This window comes from Sorex fumeus, unplaced genomic scaffold, assembly GCF_029834395.1.
Source record: "Sorex fumeus unplaced genomic scaffold, SorFum_2.1 ptg000007l, whole genome shotgun sequence".
In the NCBI taxonomy this organism is placed as follows: domain Eukaryota; kingdom Metazoa; phylum Chordata; class Mammalia; order Eulipotyphla; family Soricidae; genus Sorex; species Sorex fumeus.
Window position 1 is genome coordinate 61172347 of NW_026606064.1, and position 20191 is coordinate 61192537.

At 41.1% G+C, this 20191-nt stretch overlaps 1 protein-coding gene across 1 annotated transcript; it reads right to left on the reverse strand.

Annotated features, from left to right (window-relative positions):
* Positions 1–359: 359 nt before the first annotated feature.
* On the reverse strand, positions 360–8672 carry LOC130016439 (putative inactive phenolphthiocerol synthesis polyketide synthase type I Pks15). The gene is made up of 5 exons (XM_056107157.1): positions 8618–8672; positions 7631–7784; positions 6685–6845; positions 2892–3095; positions 360–680 (listed from the first exon to the last, which is right to left on the reverse strand). Exons 1-5 carry the CDS (start codon positions 8670–8672, stop codon positions 454–456), a joined length of 801 nt encoding a protein of 266 aa, XP_055963132.1. The 3' UTR covers positions 360–453.
* Between the last annotated feature and the right edge of the window lie 11519 nt (positions 8673–20191).

A 20191-nucleotide genomic window follows, 5' to 3' on the forward strand; every position in this document is an offset into this window, starting at 1 on the left:
AAGTAAAATTAGTCACATCATCCTATAAACACTTGTTTCTTTGAATGTCCTCCTTATCAGATTTTAATGATATTGTGAATTTTGATCTGCATAGGAACCACTTGACTAAAATATAATGTGCCCGTGCCAGGGAGATAGATCAATGACTGAGGAGCATGGTTTGCAAGCAGCAAGCCCAGACTCAATTCCTGGCAACATTGGAAGTGACCTGTGAACTCTGAGCCAGAAATAGCTTCAGGACTTCACCAGGTGAGACCATTTAAAAAAATGCAAGGTGTCTGGGATTGTAGCTGAGATTCTGCATTCGAACAGGTATCTGATGATTTTGATGTTGCTCCCACAGCTATTATATAGCCAGGCCTAAATGGCACAGGGAGCAGCAAGTTCCTGGAGAGCAGAGAAAGTCCAAATTAGCCTTTGAAAGACTCTGATTAGAGCATCCTTCCCCTGCACTCAACAGCTGCTCCAGTAATCACCCCAAATGCTCTTTAAATTGACCTTCTGTAGAGGTTTCAGCAGAACAATGCCACACCCTTCTCCACGTCCATATCCATCAGCTCTTCTAGAAAAGGGTTTGCTCATCCCGTCTGGAGATAACATCTTGGCTTTACTCAACATGACATTAATTGCAGGATCCAGCATGCAGCTCACTCCACCACAGAAAGCTGTTTCACAGTCTCCTGCAACCAGGTAGCAAACAGTAAAGTCGGTCAGAAGAAAAGCATTTGATTTACAGGTGCAGTGTCTTCTAGCATCAACATAAAGCAGGTAAAGCAAGCAAGCAAGCAAGCAATGTAAGATGCGTACTTGCCCACTAGTATGCTAATTCTTAGATTCTTTTATTGGGTTCATTTCACTCTTCTGAGAAGACTCTCCAAGAAGGGTAAGACATCAGATTGATAAGAGTGCCACAATTTAACTTGATTTTTGGAGTCTTGCCTGTGGTATGAGTTTTACTTTTGGGGTTTTTTTCCCATTCCTATGAGGACAGTCAGTGGTCTGGGGAAGTTCTGTGCTTCTCTATTTTTATTTTCTAAATCTTCATGCAGACTTACTGTTTCATTACTGAAGAGCAGAAGGTAGATATATGTATATGAGCTCATCCATTGTTAAAGTCATGGTATTTCTTTGGTTGGGAAGGAGGACCAGACACAGCAGTGCTCAGAGGGCCTTGCAGGTCTGGGATCAAACACAGGGCTCCTATATTCAAAGTACATGCTCCAGTCCTTCTCGTCATCCCCCCATCCCAAAACTATTTCTTAAAATAAATTTGGAGGAGTAGAACTACAGCTCTAGTGGATGAGCACAAGCCTATCATGGGGGAGACCTTGAGTTCGATCCCCAGCACTGCATGGTCCCCTGAGCACTGCCAGGAGTGACTCAGATTGAAAAATGAATTGGAAAGATTCTCTTCCTGAAAACATCCACTTATCTCATAAGTGTTACTGCTTCTCTAAAAACGTGATAAGGGGGCTGGAGCAATAGCACAGCAAATAAGGCATTTTCCTTGCATGCAGCCAATCCAGGTTCGATTCCCAGCATCCCATATGGTCCCCCGAGCACTTCCAGAAGTAATTCCTGAGTGCAGAGCCAGGAGTAACCCCTGTGTATCGCCGAGTGTGACCCAAAGGCAAAAAAAAAAGTGATAAGATTTTGTGATTTTGTGAAATTATCAGTCGGTGCCAGGCATCTTGATTTTTCCCATGTCAACAAACCTATTTACTTATTCTGTCTGAAAAATATCCACTTTTGAAGTCCTCTTCTGTCTACATATTTGTAGTTTAACTTCAGAAAACTGGTGGGTATGGTGCTGCAAACAGGTCAACCTATACCTGTGAGGTGCGTGCATCAGCAGCCTGATTGTCCCTTCAGGCTTCCTGGAACTCCAAAATTGCCACTTGTGCCATTTGCCAGACCCCAGCAACTTGGGACCAAGTTTACCAAAAAATTAAATGGCCAAATGTTAGGTATGTGGAAGCCACTCCACACCACAAACCACTTCTGGCTCAGCTATACAAGCTCGTTTTTGACCTTATTTCAGAGACCCATGGATAAATTTTGAAAAAGCCACAGTTAATCTCAGACCTGAGCATGGCTGAACAAACTGGGATAAATCAGGGGGGGGGGGTTGGCCTGATGGCCCACCGAGGCAGAGACCCCAGCAGCCACTTGCTCCCACAATCCAAAATTGCTGCCATACCCCCAGCCTGACTCCACTGTCTCAGGACAGACCTCACCAAGATATAATATGTTGAAAATTCTGGTTTGAAGGTTTTGTGACTGAAATCTCCAGACTTTTTCAGAGTCCGGATGGGCTCCCCCCCCCCCCACCTCCCTATACTTTCGGAAGCCTTGACAGTCACATCCACAACCCAAAGCTTTCATCCAATTGAAAAGCTACTCCAGCCTTACCATCCCGATAAAAACACTAAATGCCCTGAACAAACACCATGGCCTCTTATCACCTGTATTGAAAACCATTCTGCATAAAAGGAAAAGGAGAGAGAGAGAGGGAGAAAGAGAGAGAGGGGGAGAGAGAGAGAGAGAGAGAGAGAGAGAGAGAGAGAGAGAGAGAGAGAGAGAGAGAGCAAGAAGGAAAGTGCTTCCCATAGAGGGAGACTGGGGATAGGAGGTGGGGGTTTTGGGGAATGGTGGTGGGGAAATAGGGGACATTAGTAGTGGGATATGTGCACTGGTAGAGGGATGGGTGCTGAATCATTTTATGACTGAAACCGAATTATGAAAAGCTTTATAATCTATCTCACAGATATCCAATTAAATTTCTAAAAAAAAGTAATGTGGAGTTCATGCCCAATTCAATCAGCTTAATCAATGGCTGAATAAATAGCAATTCTCCTACAGAAAAAAAACCCCAACAAACTTCAGAATACCTTGTTTAATCGCAAGGAAGGCATAGTAGAGCGCAACAAGAGAAGATGAGCATGCAGTATTGATGGCAAGAGATGGTCCAGTTAGGTCAAACACATAAGAAATCCTGTTCGCAGCTATGCTTATTTCAGATCCAGTGGCAGTATAATGGTTTGTAGTCCTTGGACTTCTAAGTGACATAAATTCATAGTCTTTATTCATAATACCTGCAAGAATTTTTAAAGGTATGTAAGGCACTTGTTGAGAAAGAAAACCATAATGAATACAAACCCTACAATCTTACTATATATATTTTAAGAGATATTAGGGCTAGAGTCATAGTACATAGTGGGGTGATTGCCTTGATGCAGCCAACCAGGGTTTGATCCCCAGCAACCCAAATGGTTCCCTGATCCTTCCAGGAGTAATCTCTGAGTGCAAAGCCAGGAGCAAGCCCAAAGCACTGCCGGTGTGGCCCCCAAACAAACAAACAAACAAAAACAACAAAATTTTTTATCTGTTGTTTCCATTGACTGTGGCTACTGATCAGAATAAAAGAATGCCAGAGGGCTGGGGTGATAGCACAATGGATAGGGCTTTTGCCTTGCACGTGGCTGGCTGACCCAGGTTCGATCCCCAGCATTATGTATGGTGCCCTGAGCACCGCCAGAAGTAATTCCTGCATGCAGAGCCAGGAGTAACCCCTGAGCATCGCCAGGTGTGATGGAAAAAAAAAATGCCAAATCCAGTGGCATGTGCTGTATTTCATAAATTAGCAGCATTTTCATTAAAGTTTTAGCATGGTACTGGAACAAAGGCAGAGCTGTAGACCAATGGAACAGGGTCGAATATCTTTATACACACCCTCAAATATATGATCAACTAATCTTTGGTAAGGGTGTAAGAAATGTGAAGTGGAGCAAGGAAAGCCTCTTTAACAAATGGTGCTGGCAAAACTAATCAGCTACATGCAAAAAATGGGCTCATACCTCTACCTAACAGCATGCATAGAAGTCAGATCAAAATGGATTAAAGACCTCAGACCAGAGTCCATAAAGTACATTGAAGACAAGGTCGGCAAAACCCTCCATGACATTGAAGCTAAAGGTATCTTCAAAGATGACTCGCCACTGACCATGCAAGTGGAAACAGAGATAAACAAATGGAACTATCTTAAATTAAGGAGATTCTGCACCTCAAAAGAAACAGTGACGAGAACACAAAGAATCTACAGAATAAGAAAGGATATTCGCCCAATACCCATCTGATGAAGGGTTGATATCAAGGATATACAAGGCACTGTTTGAACTCTACAAGAAGAAAACATCCAATGCCATCAAAAAATGGGGCGATGAAATGAACAGAAACTTTCTCAAAGAAGAAATCTGAATGGCTAAAAGGCACATGAAAAAATGCTCCACATCATTAATCATCAAGGAGATGCAGATCAAAACCACAATGAGATATCATTTCATACCACAGAGACTGGCCCACATCCAAAAGAACAAAGGCAACCAGTGTTGGTGTGGATGTGGGTAGAAAGGGACTCTCCTCAACTGCTGGTGGGAATGCCAACTGGGCCAGCACAGCCCTTTTGGAAAACAGTATGGACAATTCTCAAAAAATTAGAAATTGATCTCCAGCAATACCACTTCTGGGAATAGACCCCGGAGATGCAAAAAAGTATAGTAGAAATGACATCTGCACTCATATGTTAATTGCAGCACTATTTACAATAGCCCAAATCTGGAAAAAAACTGAGTGCCTGAGAACAGATGACTGGCTAAAAAATCTTTGGTATATCTACATGATGGAATACTATGCAGCTGTTAGAAAAGATGAAGTCATAAAATGTGCATATAAGTGGATTAACATGAAGAGTATCATGCTAAGTGAAATGAGTCTGAAAGAGAAGGACAGACATAGGAAGCCTGCACTCATTTGTGGAACATAAGGTAACAAAATGGGAGACTATCACCCAAAGATTGTAGAGATAAGGAGCAGGAGTATTACTCCACAGCTTGGAATCTGGCCTCTCATGCTGGGGGAGAAGGCAATTCAGATAGAGATGGGACCATCAAGTAAAGAATTCTTGGAGGACCCACATGGAATGAGAGATGTGTACTGAAAGTAGATTATAGACTGATCATGATGGCCACTTAATACCTACATTGCAGACCACAAAACCCTAAAGGAGAGACAGACTAAAAAGGGAATCTGTCTGCCACGGAGGTGGGGGTGGTGGTGGGAGGGATACAGGGAACATTGGTAGTGGAGAATGGGCATGGGTGAAGGGATGGGTACTTGATCATTGTATGACTGAAACATAAGCATGGTAGTTTGTAAGTCTGTAACTGTATCTCATGGTGATTCATTAAAAAATTTAAAAAATAAAAATAAAAATAAATGAAGTTCACAGTTTTAGTGCAGAGAAATAGCATTGATGAACTTATGACAAAATATGTGTCATTTCAAGGAGCTTTGCTTTCTTTTTTTTTTTCATTTTTTTGGCTTTTGGGTCACACTTGGTGGTGCTCAAAACTTACTTCTGTCTCTGTTCTCAGGGATCATTCTTGGAAGAGCCATGTGGGGTACCAGGGGTTGAACCCAAGGAAAGCACCCTACCCGCTGTCCTCTCTCTCCAGCCCTGCAGCTCTGTTCTCTAAATCTGTTACACACACCTCACCATCTGACATTACTTTCTCATAGCTTTTCATGCCTAAAGAATAGATGGTGGTGTTTTTGGTACTATCTTAGAACCATGGGAAATGAAGCTTAGATAAGTTAAAGAAATCAGTTGAAGGCCATTCTGTTACATTAAGAGGTAAGCTGACATTCTCATGAAATACTGTGGATTCAACACACAAAATATATTCTCTCTTGTAAAGATGGGTGTCTTTTCAGACTGCAGTCTTCTCATTCCAGTACTCTCATTGTCCTCTCATTACTTTTCTGGCTGGAAAGCCTCATTCATTCCCAATGGTTTCAGGTACCATGTAGTGCTATTAGCACCTAATCATCCCTCTCCTCTGTCTTGGCAGATTCCAAGACACTTTTCTAAAGCATAGCTGACATTTCTCCACGGATGGTCTGCAGACATTCAAGCCTCAACCCATTCTGACCCACAGGAATCTCAACCAACTTACCCCAAACTGAACTCAATTTCTCACCCCTTAAAAACCTAAACTACCAATGTGTTCTACTATGGTGTGAATGCTTCAGCCAAACCAAACCCAAACCCCTGTCTTTTATCCATTCCTAAAACATCACAACTAGTTATTTACCATGTCTTGTCCATTATTTTGCCCACTTCTCTCAAATCTATAACTCTGATGACTTAGTGGCAGGCATTTTCCTTTTCCAAATCAGTTTCCAACTTGGTATTTCTGCCTCCTTCCTTGTTCTCTCCCTCATTCCCTCAATCCATTGGACTCTGTCTACAATGATATTTGGAAAATGGAGATCCAGTTATATGTCCTGATCATGCTTTTCTGCTACTTTCACAAACTTTTTTTTGTCTCCTCATTTCCCTCCAGCTAAGCCTGACTCCCTATTAGGTCAACCATCAGCCCCTTGCCATCAACCATTCAGACATGTTTACTCAAGAACACATGAGCACAAAAGTGCTCAACATGGGCTAATTTACCTTCTCACCTTGGAGGTAAAAAAAAAAAACCCTGTTCTGACACTAATCCCTATTTCTGCATGCACTTCCTTCTATTCTCTCCTATGTCTTGGGTAATTTCTTTGTATCTTTAGGCTTCATCTAACATTCTAACTTTTGACTCTTGGTTTTGGTCCTTGTTTCTCTCTCACCAATGAAGACTCCAGTCCTGGAGCCAGACAGCTCCTCAGCAGGGATCCCGGCACTCTCCAGAGCTCTGTAGGTACATTCCAGCAGCAACTTCTGTTGAGGGTCCAGCCGCTCAGCCTCCGAGTCACTGATCCCAAAGAGTTTATTGTCAAATTCATTCAACCTACAGTGAATAAAAGGGTATTAAGTGGCCCCTAGAGAATAAGTGCCTATATAAGCAAATGGCTTTGTGTTCTGTAAAACACTTGCCAGATTTCTGATAACAGTTTCATCACCTTTGACCATAGCCTCTGTTGCTTTTTCATTTAAAACAAGAGTTAAATACATCACAAAACAGGGGATGACTTCTTATCCTATTTCTGATATCAGATATTACCTAAGTGTAATTACTCCAAAATATCACACTAAGAACAACTTTTATATGCAATCATATATTTATATGTTTTCAGTGTTTGAAGTGAACATACTTTGCTTTCTAAGAAAATAAAGACTGAAAAACAAGGAGTTGCAAGTTGAGAAAGAATAAAATCAAGAGAAATTATTTCAAATTTGGACAAAAAAATAAACAACTGGTAAAGAAACAAAAGTTAGGGGGACCTAGAGGTTAATCACTGAAAATTCTGTTAATAACATAGCACTGTCCTGCACTGCCCTCCCGTTGTTCATCGATTTGCTCGAGTGGACACCAGTAACATCTCCATTGTGAGACTTGTTGTTACTGTTTTTGGCATATCGAAGACACCACAGGGAGCTTATCAGGCTCTGCCGTGCGGTCAGGATACTCTCAGTAGCTTGCCCAGCTCTCCAAGAGGGATGGAGGAATCGAACCCAGGTCAGCCACATGCAAGGCAAACACCCTACCCATTATGCTATTGCTCCAGCCCCATTAATAACATATTAGAGAAAAAAATGCTAGCATATAATTTTTAATGCCAACAATAATCTTACCCTTCAATGAAAGCAGCTCTTCTTGTTTGGCTTTTTCCTGGTTGGCCTTCATCTGCATCATACCATTCTTCAATATTAAACCTTTCTGGTAAAACCTCAACTGTGCAGTTTTTGCCTTCCACAAGAACTTGCCAGAAATTGTCAATTCCTTCCCCTAGTAAAAAAGTTGCAGCAAAAAAAAAAATTATTCACTCAGGTTTTTAAATAAATATATAAAAGTCAAAACTTTTTCAAAGGGCCTTAGGATATAGCTCAACGCAAGGAAGGAAGGAAGGAAGGAAGGAATAAAAGAAGGCAGGCAGGCAGGCAGTGATCACACATGTGCTCACAAGTGGTCTCACTTCCTAGCCACAGCACACGCATCTTTCTAGCTGTGCTTATCAGGTATGCATACACACCCCTAATAGTGGTGCAGCCAGCTCTGAGTATAATACAGAGCATAGTTGCCAGGCTCAAATAAAAGAGCGGACAGGATCGTTCTTGGCACATGTGGAATGAGAAATTTAATCATGACGCTATAGTTTCAAGGAAGTTTTCAGGGGACCAGAGCAATAGTATAGCAGGTAGAGCTATTGTCTTACATGCAGCCAATCCAGATTTGATCCCTGGCACCATATATGATTACCCACTGCCTGCCCCACAGCCCATCAGAAGTGATCTCTGAGTATAGAGCCAGAAGAGCCAGAAGTAAGCTCTGAGCATCACAGTTTTGACCCAAAAATCAAGTATGTTTTCTAAGCCACTATATTATCCTTCCAGGTGCTGATACCTTCCCTTAAGGCAAAAACATAAAAGGTATCTGTGAGGATTCCATTTCAAAGGATTTAATTCAGACTGTAGTTCTGGCCCCTAGGGTAAGCTCACAAGTGTGAGCTCCTTCTTCTTTAATGACAAATGGCAAAACTTACTGAAAACAAACACTAGCTTCATTATTTGGACATTATAGGTCATGATTTGTAGCTGTTGTTTCACCATTATCACTCTTACCTCCTGGAAAATTGCATCCTATTCCCACAATTGCAACATCATCATCTTTTTTCATTGTCTTATTAATTTGGCAACTGAAAAAAATTAAAGATCAAGGAAATAAAGAGAAATAAAAATGTTAAAGTTAAATACTCCACAGAAGGGCCATGGAGGTCGTTCAAAGGCCTACAGCACATAGGTGTGCATGTAAGAGTCCCAGGTTTAACTTTTCATAGCACATGGTCCCACACACATGTGAAATACAATGGAGAAGGAAAATGAACTGGCAACAACAAAACAACTTTTAACTCAGTAAAAATTGTTGGGGTGTATGAGTCACCATCATGCAGTGATGCTGGTCCCTGGCGTGTTGGGGACAGATAGATGTTCTCTGGCTTATAGTGAAAGAATGGGTTTCAGACAGATTTCCAGGCAATAATCAACAACTTTTATTCCCAATGAAACACACACATGGTTCCTGTGCACCACTAGGTGTTACCCAAAAATAAAAGCAAAAAAAAAATTAATTTTTTAATTAATTAAGTCCTAAGTACCACTGGGTCTGACCCGAGTGGTCCCTAAGCAGCGACTGAGTAAGTCCTGGTGGTACAGGTACCACATTTCTGGAGCAGTCCCACATCCTCAGGCCCTTATATCGAACCACGGTTTGGGTGGCCAAAAATCACCCGGAGGAGCCCTCAGGCATTCTGAGCATGGCTTGGAAGCCCCCTCCCGCTAAATGGTATCAGTTCAAGTGACAGGACATGAGGAGCTATGAATCAAAAAACAGGCACACAATTCTTCATAAGAGAACAGTAAGATTCTTATTTTATTGATTTGGGACTCATACCCAACGGTGCTCAGAGACCATATCGAATACCAAAGATGGAGCCCAGGTCGGCCATGTGCAAGGCAAGCACCCTATCTGCTTCACTATCACTCTGACATCAGATTTTTATTATTTTTATAGCATATCCACAGAGGAATCAGATACAGGTAAAACACAGGAGCAATAGGACAGTGGGCAGGGTGCTTGTCTTGTACATGCCTAATCCAGGTTCCTTCCCCGGAACCCATATGGTCCTCCCAGCCCACCAGGAGTGATCTGTCATCAATGAGCACAGAGCCAGGATTAAGCCCTGAGCACCACTGGGTATGGCCCCCAAACCAAGGTCAAATGTGAATTCTTCAAATCAAATAGAATAACACATTTTTATAGCAATCCCCAAGTATAGAAATAATAGATGTTCTTGCATGTGATGGTAGGTAAACTGAGAGTGAAAAACAAAAGCCACAGAAATGCTTCCATTCAGTCTTTGATTGAGATTCACTCTGGAGACTCAGCAATACGTTCTCATGAGGCAGAGGGAGCACCATGACCAACCTGGGCCTTCAGGACAAAGGAGCAGGCCCTTGCCTGCACATTCTGTTGCTCTCCCACCAGTTCCATGTTGTGGAACTAGATGTTTTGGTCTCATTGAGAGGAGTTCCCTTCCCCACAATATATTGCTCAGCATAAGACTTTGCAAACCTGTCTTTACCAGTCTACATATTGTTGGGATAAACCAACAATATTGCAAGACTGGGGGAGCAGTCCACACCCAGATGTACTCATGGCATACTTCTTGCTCTAAACACAGACTCTAACACAGAAATTACTTCTGGCAGATTACTTAGGGAACTGTATGGGGTGCTGTGGACCAAACCTGGATCAGTGGTGTGCAAGGCAAGTACCCTAACTCCTGTACTATCTCTCTGGCGCCTTCAATAATCATTTTATTAATTATCATTTTCCTACTTTCTTATTATTACTGCAAACTTTCTGAGCATTAAATCTGGAACCTTGCTAAAGTCAGATTTTAAATGTCAGGTTTATAGAAATTTTTGTGCTCCTATTCTGAATTACTATACCCTGACCTTGTTGAAGGAAAAGAAAACTTTCTACCTAAGTATTAAAAGTTCATCTGACCAGAGAGCTAGTACAATGAGCAGGGGATTTGCCTTTCACATGGTCAACTCAGGCTCAAGCGACGGGACCACATGTGGTCCCCTGATTAACACCACAAGTGATCCGTTAGCAAAAAGTCAGGGGTAATCCTTGAGCACTGCAAATTGTAGCTTAAAAACAACAACAAAAAATTCCGTTCTTTGCACCAAATGTCTCAGGTATCCTGGGGATCACTGCATTATAGAAGTAGGCAGTCCAGCAAGACAGTTGAAAATAAAGCAAGCATCCTTAAAGAGGGATAAATAATTGATACCTGCTTCTCAGAGGTCCAGATTCATTCAACAAATATAGGAGTGTTGGGCTTTAAGGATTTCAACAAATAACACAGCCCTCTCAGTTCCAAATCCACTTAGAAATGAACCAGGACATCAGCTATAGATCCAAAGTTATTCCCTGGTGAAGCTGGTTTAAAGACTATAGCTTGACTCCACCCCAAAAATTCTTTTTCTAATGCTTTTTTGTAGTTTTAACTTTGAAACCCAAATTTACAGAGGTTGCTATGGAGAATAAACACTTACCTAGCTGATGCTTGGGGATCTCTCAGTTGCTTTACACTGAGCAGTCAGAGAGAGAGAGAGAGAGAGAGAGAGAGAGAGAGAGAGAGAGAGAGAGAGAGAGAGAATGCACTAGAGTTCTCATTGGTTATTAATATACTAACCTCAGCACTAAACACTGGGAAAATTTGGACCAATGGTTGGGCAACTATTACCTTCCATCAAGTGAGTCACTCCTCCATCCTCATTTCTGAAATGACCTAGGGAGATCAGGTGACAAGTCGATAGTATTTCTACTCATGCTTGAGAGAAAACAGTTCTTATGTACAAATAGGTAGAAATGGGATGTGAAAGGAAGTTTCTCTCATCATGGACTTACTTGAATTCATCCAATATGTACTAATGGTTGCTGCCAGAATAATTAACTTTTGGGAAGTTTATTCCCCTCACAAATTGCCTTGGAGTTTTCCTCTCTCACTCACTGGATATTTTTCTAAATTGTTTTTTAGAAACAATTTAGAAAAATAAATACTCAGCCACACCCAGTAGTGCTCAGGTTTCAGTCCTTGCTTTGTGCTCAGGAATTAGTCTGGAGGTTGTCAGTTTCAATATAATCCAGGAAAAAAGACACTGTGAAGTGTGTAGTGCTGAAACATTGTTTGCCTGAAACTATCATCAACAATATTTTAAATCATGGGGCTTAAATTAGGAAAACAAGCATATTAAATACATTGACTGAGGAATGAGAAAAATAAGTTGGAAAGGGGCTAGAAAAAAATCATCTTGAATTAGCAGTGTAGAAGCAATCCACCTATTTCCAACAGTTGGAGATAAGGGGATTGGAATTGGGGACAGAGCACAGAGCACAGAGACTAGAGTGAGTGGGGATGAATAATTGGTGAGGAGATAGAGGGGAGATGGGCTGAAGGTTAAACTTAATCCAGAGACCCAAGTTCAATACCTGGCTCCACGTGGTACCTCTACCAGTGGGGGGAAGGGTATCCAGTGGCCTCAGGCACCACTGGTTGAAGCAACATGGAGCCTTCAGTTCCGTACAGCTGGGCCAAGTATACAGGGAGTAGTCTCTGAGCTCTGCTTGGAAGTCAGTTTGTTGTAAAAAGAAGAGATTTCTCAAAGATTCAGCAATTAATTGCCCATCACTCTTGTGAAAAAGAGTTAATATCCAAGACACATCTAAAGTACTTATAAATCTTAGTAAAAAAAAAAAGATTAACACCATGAGAAAATGGGGAAAAGAGATGAGCAGATATTTCCTCAACGAAGATACATAGATAAGCCAAAAGTAGCACTGTAGCACTGTCCTCCATTGTTCATTGATTTGCTCAGCGGGCACCAGTAACGTCTCCATTGTGAGACTTGTTACTATTTTTGGCATATCGAATACACCTTGGGGAGCTTGCCAGGCTCTGCCGTGCAGGTGGGGATACTCTCGGTAGCTTGCTGGGCTCTCTGAGAGGTGGAGGAATCGAACCTGGGTCGGCCGCCACATGCAAGGCAAATGCCCTACCCACTGTGCTATTGCTCCAGCCCAACCCAAAAGTATATAAAAAAGTTGCTCTTCATAAGTTATCATCAGGAAATGTAAATCAGAGTTGTATGGAAAGACTTAGTTGCCTAGTGTCTGCCCAGATCTGTGGGAAAGGACGAAGTGCTCAGGCTGAAGAAGCGTTGACTTACAAAATGGTAGAGGATGAATTGGTACTATTTGATAAAAGCATAAATGAACTTGGGAATGAATTTGAAAGTACTGCTAGTGACACTACTGTCAGATGGTGGGACCAAGAGACTCTGACAAGGATTCCATCAAAGCACTTACAGAAAAATTCAGTGCAACATTAAAGGAAGAAGAACAAATGGCTGACACTTTTCTGGAGTATCAAAATCTTATGTGGAAAACTGCACCACAAGAGTTTTTTTTAATAAATATTACACATCTTTATGAAATGCCTCAGAAAGCAAAGCATGTAGTGTGAATGCATAATATATATATATATATAACATATAACAAACATTTAAAAAAACAAGAAACTGCAAATGAAAACAATAGATATCATTTCATACCAGTGAGATGGTACACATCAAAAAGAACAAAAATAATCAGTATTGGCAGGTATGTGGAAAAAAGGAAACCTCAGCCACTACTGGTCAGGATTTGACTGGTTCAATATTTTTGGAAAACAATATATACATTCTTCAAAAAACTAATAACTGAACTTCCATATGACCCAACAATTCCATTTCTGGGCTTCTACTTCAATGACCCCAAAACTATTCAGAGTCTGTACTCCTGCATTCATTGTGGTACACACTAATAGGGAAAGGAACAGCTTAATCATCACTGTTTACTAGTGGTACCAGGGAAAGTTCAACTTTTTTTTTAAGTACAACACTTTTATTGGAAAATTGAAAAAATATTTGCCCAAGATGTATTTTCTCCAATACAATATTCAAACTCATACAATAAATAATGCATTTTGCAATTACCCTTAGGGTTAAGTATAACCTCAATGACAGTAAAGTTAATCCAGGACATTCTCTTCTAGAAATTAGATTGTGCAAACTGAGCAAGCAAAGGATTAGTGCTATCCTGGATCTAGTTTTGAATCTGAATTTTTAAAAAAATTTTTTTTGTCACCAAGTCACAAGAGTAGGTAAGACGGTGGTGATTTGCAAATCAAAATTCCAGGGGAAAGTTAAAATCCAGAGACAGTAATGAAATGCCGTTACAGCAAAACTATTTTGTCTTTGAAGACTTTTTCTGATTCTAAAAACTTGAACTTTGGTTTCATAGTCTTATGTGACGAGAAACACCTAAGTGAAGATCAGTGTGTGTGTGGAAAGCCCCCTTCCCTTTCTCTCTCCACCCCACACCCCACCAGAAAACTGGAACATCAACGAAATATATCTTCAACCTTTCTCTCATGTGTTCCCAGGGCACTATGGAAAAGAGAGCTTTGTTGTTAAGGTGAATAGTAGCAGGAAAAACAGAGAGAGCAAGGGACTAGTCCTCATTTGGATTAAGCCCAGAGGAGTGTCTGAGAAAGGATGATAGTTTTCAAGACACAAGTCTTAGAATTAGTTTAAGGCATAGGTGGAAGTCAATTCAAATATACTCTACACGGCCCTTTCATGCAGGGGTGGGATTGTACAGGAATTTAGGCACTTGCCCTGCCACGGACTGCTTCTGGCCAACCCTAAGCCAAACACTGCACATGGTCCCCCAAGGACTTCCAGAACAGCCCTGAGCACCACCAAGCGTGGTCCTCAAACCAACAACAACAAAAAAAGACACCTTCATTTTCAGCCTTGCAGCAATCATTTTCAAGGGCAATGAGCACCAAGTGAGAACAAAGTAAATACCCAAGGAAGCAATGCATCCACAGTGAGTGCCAGCAGAAACTATTAATCTAAACGAACCGAAGTGTTCTTTTAGATAGAGGAACTATCATGCAGGTTCTGTAATAAGTATTTGCTCATAAAAATAAATGTAAATGGGTGGGGCGCAGTAGAAGCAGGTTACACATGGGTTACGTGCTTACCTTACATGGGGCTGACCCAGGTTCAATATATGGTCCCCTAAGCACTTCCAGGAGTAATTCCCAAGTGCCCAGCTAGGAGTAACCCCTAATCATTGCCAGGTGTGATCCCAAAACAAAATAAAATAAATATAAAGGAAAAGACTGAAAAATCTTCTAGTTACAAACTTGAGCGCATGTCTTCATAGAGATGAAAGCCCCTATTTTCAGAACAGGACTGGGAATCCTAATCTAAAATGTTACATGTAGTTATTCAAGGCATCTATGACAAACAGTGAAGACCACAATGAAACCCCTAACACTACATAAAAACCTTTAACCTCACGACTTTCAGTGTGAACTGAAAGTTCATGATTTCAAGATTCCTAACATTTTCCCCTGTCCCTGTCCAGCCCCCATAGCTGGTCACAGCTGTTGTTGAAGACCAAGGGTTGCACGCCTGTTGCGGTGCTTGCTCCCATTTTGGGCTCTCACTGGGAGCCACGTATATTTGGTGGCAGCGCTCCCAGGTTTAGTCAAGTTAGTTGCTCACCTGAATTCAGACACTTTAGCTGCAAACCTCACACACTTGACTCAAGTGTGCTGGAGATTGCTCATCTTTCTGTTGTGGTGCCAGGAGTCCCACTAGCACTGCCACTGGGATGGTACAGGAGTCCAACGTGGGACCCATGCCTGTAAGACAGGCATGCCCCCACTGAGACACGTGACTGGAACCATGATTCAGGGACACTCTTTGCTTAGCCTTTACTTTAATGTGATGCAGGCTATCAGGGTAATTTTCCTTCCTCACCAATCATTAAATTCACCTCCCTCAATAAAGGGACCACCATGGCTAAGATAGTTGGAAATGATTGCTCTGGATAAGAACTGTGTGCTGAAAATAGATAAAGGTACAAACATAAACTTCAGTTTCTGTATTGCAAACAATAATGCCCAAAAGGGGGAGGGGAAGGCAGAGAGAAAGAGAGAGAAAATGCATGCCATAGAGACAGGTTGGAGGGAGCAAAAATGGGGACATTGGTAGTGGAAAATGTACATTGGGGGAGGGATGGGTATTAGAACACTATAACTGAAACCCAACCACGAACAGCTTTGTAACTGTATCTTCCAGTGATTCAATTTTTTAAAATTTGACTTAAAAAATGTTTAGCTCCCACAAAAATTGCTCTTGAGGCATGGAAAATAATTCCAGTCTCCCGTCCTTAGAAAAGTGGTATTCACAACCTAAAAATGTATAAAAAGAATTGGATTTTCATTAGCCTTGATATATTCAGAAGAATTTGTGTCACATAGGCAAAGAGCAAAACGCTTGTCTTATGCTTAAACATCAGGTCCCTTTATAGACCTTCAAGGTCACCCTACCCTTCCATCTACTAAATTGATACTTCATTTTCAAATTAATATGTGACATCCTTTAAAGTTTGCATTTATCTTTTCCCAAATGAGTATTTTCTCTCAGATGGAATTTCTGGCCTTTGAAAAATTAAGACACAAATTCTGGGCCAGAGACATAGTACAAATGTTAAGGCATTTTGCCTGGCATATGGCTGCAGTCATGGCCCTGGTTTGAAACCCAGCACTGCAACTAAACTCAGCAGCCTCCAGGACGGAGCCAGAAAAATTACAAGGTGAGCCTGGTACCCAGAAAGTAAGGAAACTCTCAAAGAATAACACGAACATATCCAAAAAGACCTCTGGTAGCTTGAAATGGTTACCACAGACCAAAAAGTTTCCCTTCTCCCTGACTCACTTGTGAAGTTTTTCTTTTATTTATCAATGTAAAAGGAATGACAAAATAATAAAATCATTTGTCAGCTATTAGAGTAGTAACTAATTCAAATAAGCACTGGTAGCTATTAAATCTAGTGACTAAAATTTTGAGAAAAAAAAAACAGATATTCACAACGTCTCAAAGACAAAGCCTCAAAAGATATTTATACCCTGGGCAGAAGCATGGGTGGTCCCTGAGCACAGAGCCAGGAGTAAACCCCGAGCACTGCCACAGGTGGTGGCTCCAAAACTTGAATATAAGAATAATAAAAAAAGTGTTATGGGGCCAGAGGGATATACAGGGCATAAGGCACTTGTCTTGCACAAGGTTGAAATAGGGTGAATTCCTAGCACTACATATGGTTCTCTCAACACTGCCAGGAGTGATCCTGAATTCAGAAATTCAGGAGTAAGAGCTAAGCACAGCTGACTTGACCCCCAAATAAAAGCAAAGATAATCCATTCTTTCAGACAGCTCTTAACCAATGATGCATGTCAGCACGGACAGGAACACAACCAAACATGTCAGCAGATTTGCTGCACTGGGAGAACTCAGTACCACAGAGAGATGGGCCTGCCTCAGGGACATGGCTGGAAGCTCTGTGTGGAGACAGCAGCACACAAGCCCCAATAGAGAGGATGCTAACAAAGGAACTGACTTGTCTTTTTCAAAGTGTGAACGTTGCCTGGAACATAGCTCAGTGGTAGAGCGCCTGCCACACATGTGTGAGGCCCTGGGTTTGATCTTGGCACTGTAACACTGTCCTCCCGTTGTTCATCGATTTGCTCGAGCAGGCCCAGTAACATCTCCATTTTGAGACTTGTTGTTACTGTGTTTGGCATATTGAATACATCACAGGTAGCTTGCCAGTGCGGGCGAGGTACTCTCAGTAGTTTGCCGGGCTCTCCACCAAATAAATAGAAATATGAAAATCAATACAATGAAAGCAAAATTAAAGAACTGCTCCAGATTAGGAGACTAAAGAAAAATAGAATAAATGGACAAAAAAGCAGACTTGGGTTTCCTATAACTATAAAGAAACTGGCAGAATCTGAATGAAATCCATAGATTAGACATTAACATTAAAACAATTTTAATTTTCTGATATATTAGTTGTACAACAAATATAGAAAAATCACTTACTCTTTGGAAATACATACTAAAGTAGGAGTGACAAGGCATTATATATGCGACTTACACAATGTTTCAGGGAAGAGGAATATATATATATATCAACATTCATATTTACTTTGCAATTAAGAAGGGAAGGGAGAAAGGAAAAAGCAAATAGAGTGAAATATAACATATGGGGAAATGGTACCAGCAAAAAAAAATTTTGTGCAATTCTTAGACTTCTCTAAAAATCTACAATTGTCAAAATAGAAAATTTCTTTAAAAAATTAAAAAAATGGAGTGATAGCACAGCGGGTAGGGCATTTGCCTTGCACGCAGCCAACATGGCCAACGCGAGTTCGATTCCTCTGCCCCTCTCAGAGAGCCCGGCAAGCTAGTATCTTGCCCTCACGGCAGAGCCTGGCAAGCTACCCATGATATATTCGATATGCCAAACACAGCAACAACAAGTCTCATGATAGAGATGTTACTGGGCCCGCTCAAGCAAATCGATGAACAATGGGAGGACCGTGCCCATGACTAACAAAATGATACCAATTGAACAAAGTAAACCAAGAATTCATATTGACACAAGCAAAAGAATAAAGCAAAAGTTTGATGAGAACAGTCATTTACATGATCTTAAAGAACCTTAGTGAAAATACCAATAATTGCAAATGTTCCAGGGTAGAAGCTCGGTGATACCACCTTCCCTGATGAACATTAACATCATCAGTAATGGACCCACTCAAAATGGTTGGTCACATGATGAGATGCACCAAGAACAGGACACCTTTGAGAATGCACTTTTAAAAAAATGTATGGGTGGGATGGGGGGATGCGGGGTGGGAGGGATACTGGGATTGGTGGGGATGGAGAATGGGCACTGGTGGTAGGATGGATACTTGATCATTGTATAACTGAAACCCAAGCACAAAAATTTGTAATTCTACAACTGTACCTCATGGTGTTTCACTAAAAAAAAAAAGAAAATTATATGACTAAAATTCAAAAACAAACTGAAAAAAAAGTATGCTTTTCTTAACAAAATGTAAGAAACCTACTCTGAGAGACAGTCTACATTATTGGAATTTACTCTTCAAAAGATTCCAGGTTGTGAAAATAAGGAAACAAGGAGACATAGCAACTAAGCATGAATCAAGGTTCAGACATCTTTGTGCTGTCAAAGCTACTTGAGAGGGCTGGGGACACAGCTCAGTGGTACAGCAATTGCTTGGATATGTAAAGTCCCAACTTCATTCCCCTGCACTAAAGAAGAAAAAGAAGAAGAGGGCGGGAGAGAGGGGAGTAGCAACAGATTGCCAGGAATGCGACTCAAGGGGAAAAGTATCTGCCTTATAGGCATGAAGTCCGAGGCATGGCCCCCACATTTCTGGGGCAGGTCCTAGATGATCCCACCCATCTGGAGTGCCCTCTCCCCCCAAATCAGACCTTAAAAATATAACTTGAAAAAAATATGAGGATTAAATGGTAGAAATTTTAGTATTAATTTTCTGGTATGTAGAATGAACTTGTAAAAAATGAACACAAAAATAATCAGTCATGATAACATCTTATCTCTCTCTTACTTTGAACAACCTGGCAGTCTACTGAATGTAACCTGCCCACACGGCAGAGTCTGGCAAACTCCTTACTGGTGACTGCTTGAGGCAATTGATGAACAACAGGATGATCATGATCATAATTGTGATAACATAATACCAGAAATTTACTTCTTTTTTTCCTTTTTTGGGTCATACCCGGCGATGCTCAGGGGTTACTCCTGGTTCTGCACTCAGGAATTACTCTTGGCAATGCTTGGGGGACCATAAGGGATGCTGCGGATTGAACCCGGGTCAACTGCATGCAAGGCAAATGCCCTCCCTGCTGTACTATCACTCCAGTCCATCGAATTTACTCTTAAATTTGACTGGACAGCAGCTCAATGGTAGGGCCCAAGGATCCGGGAACTCAGGCCCAAGGCAACCCCGGCAGTGCTGGTGTTGGTGGAGGGTCAGGGGCAGGGTGGGGTGTGTGCTGTGCTCCAGGGCTGTACCCAGCAATGTTCCAAAGGACCTATGCTCCCAGAAACCAAACCTGGGGCAGGACCGTTGAGCCTCAGAGGAAAAATTCTTTGAACTGAAACTTGAAACTTTTCTTTAACTCAAAGACTTTCGAAACACTAATTTAAAAAAGTCAAAAATAAATAGTGAAAAACTTTTGGCAAATCATACTTCCCCATGAGGAAATATCTATGAACTTGTGTTTAAAATTAAACACGGTGAACTTTTTGGCACTATAACAAAAAATGCTCAAATACTGACAATCACCACTGATGTAGACTGTCAAAATTATGACTGTCTTAATCTTTAGTTCTGTATATAGTGATAAAAATTAAAAACAGAAAAAAAGCTATCAATTACTACTACTGAAGTATAAATAAGGCCATGGTTATTTGGGTGTTGCTCTAATAGCTAGTACTTGACAGTTTAAATATATTAAATTCAGGAGTGCTGTGTTTTGTGGTGCCAGGGGTTGAATTAGTAGTGTTGGTTTGCATTCACTATATCTTCTTAAAGGTTAATTAGATGTCAAGAAACAATTAAAATAGAAATTTTTCATCATACACAGATGACACAAAGACATATGTCA

Excerpts from the sequence above, each read along its gene's own strand:
- LOC130016439 (XM_056107157.1), bottom strand. The coding sequence starts at position 8,672 with ATGAAAAAAGATGATGATGTTGCAATTGTGGGAATAGGATGCAATTTT. Across the intron at positions 7,785-8,617 it reads AGGATGCAATTTTCCAGGAG|GGGAAGGAATTGACAATTTC; the intron begins GTAAGAGTGATA and ends CTTTTTTACTAG. Across the intron at positions 3,096-6,684 it reads CAGGACTGGAGTCTTCATTG|GTATTATGAATAAAGACTAT; the intron begins GTGAGAGAGAAA and ends AAATTCTTGCAG.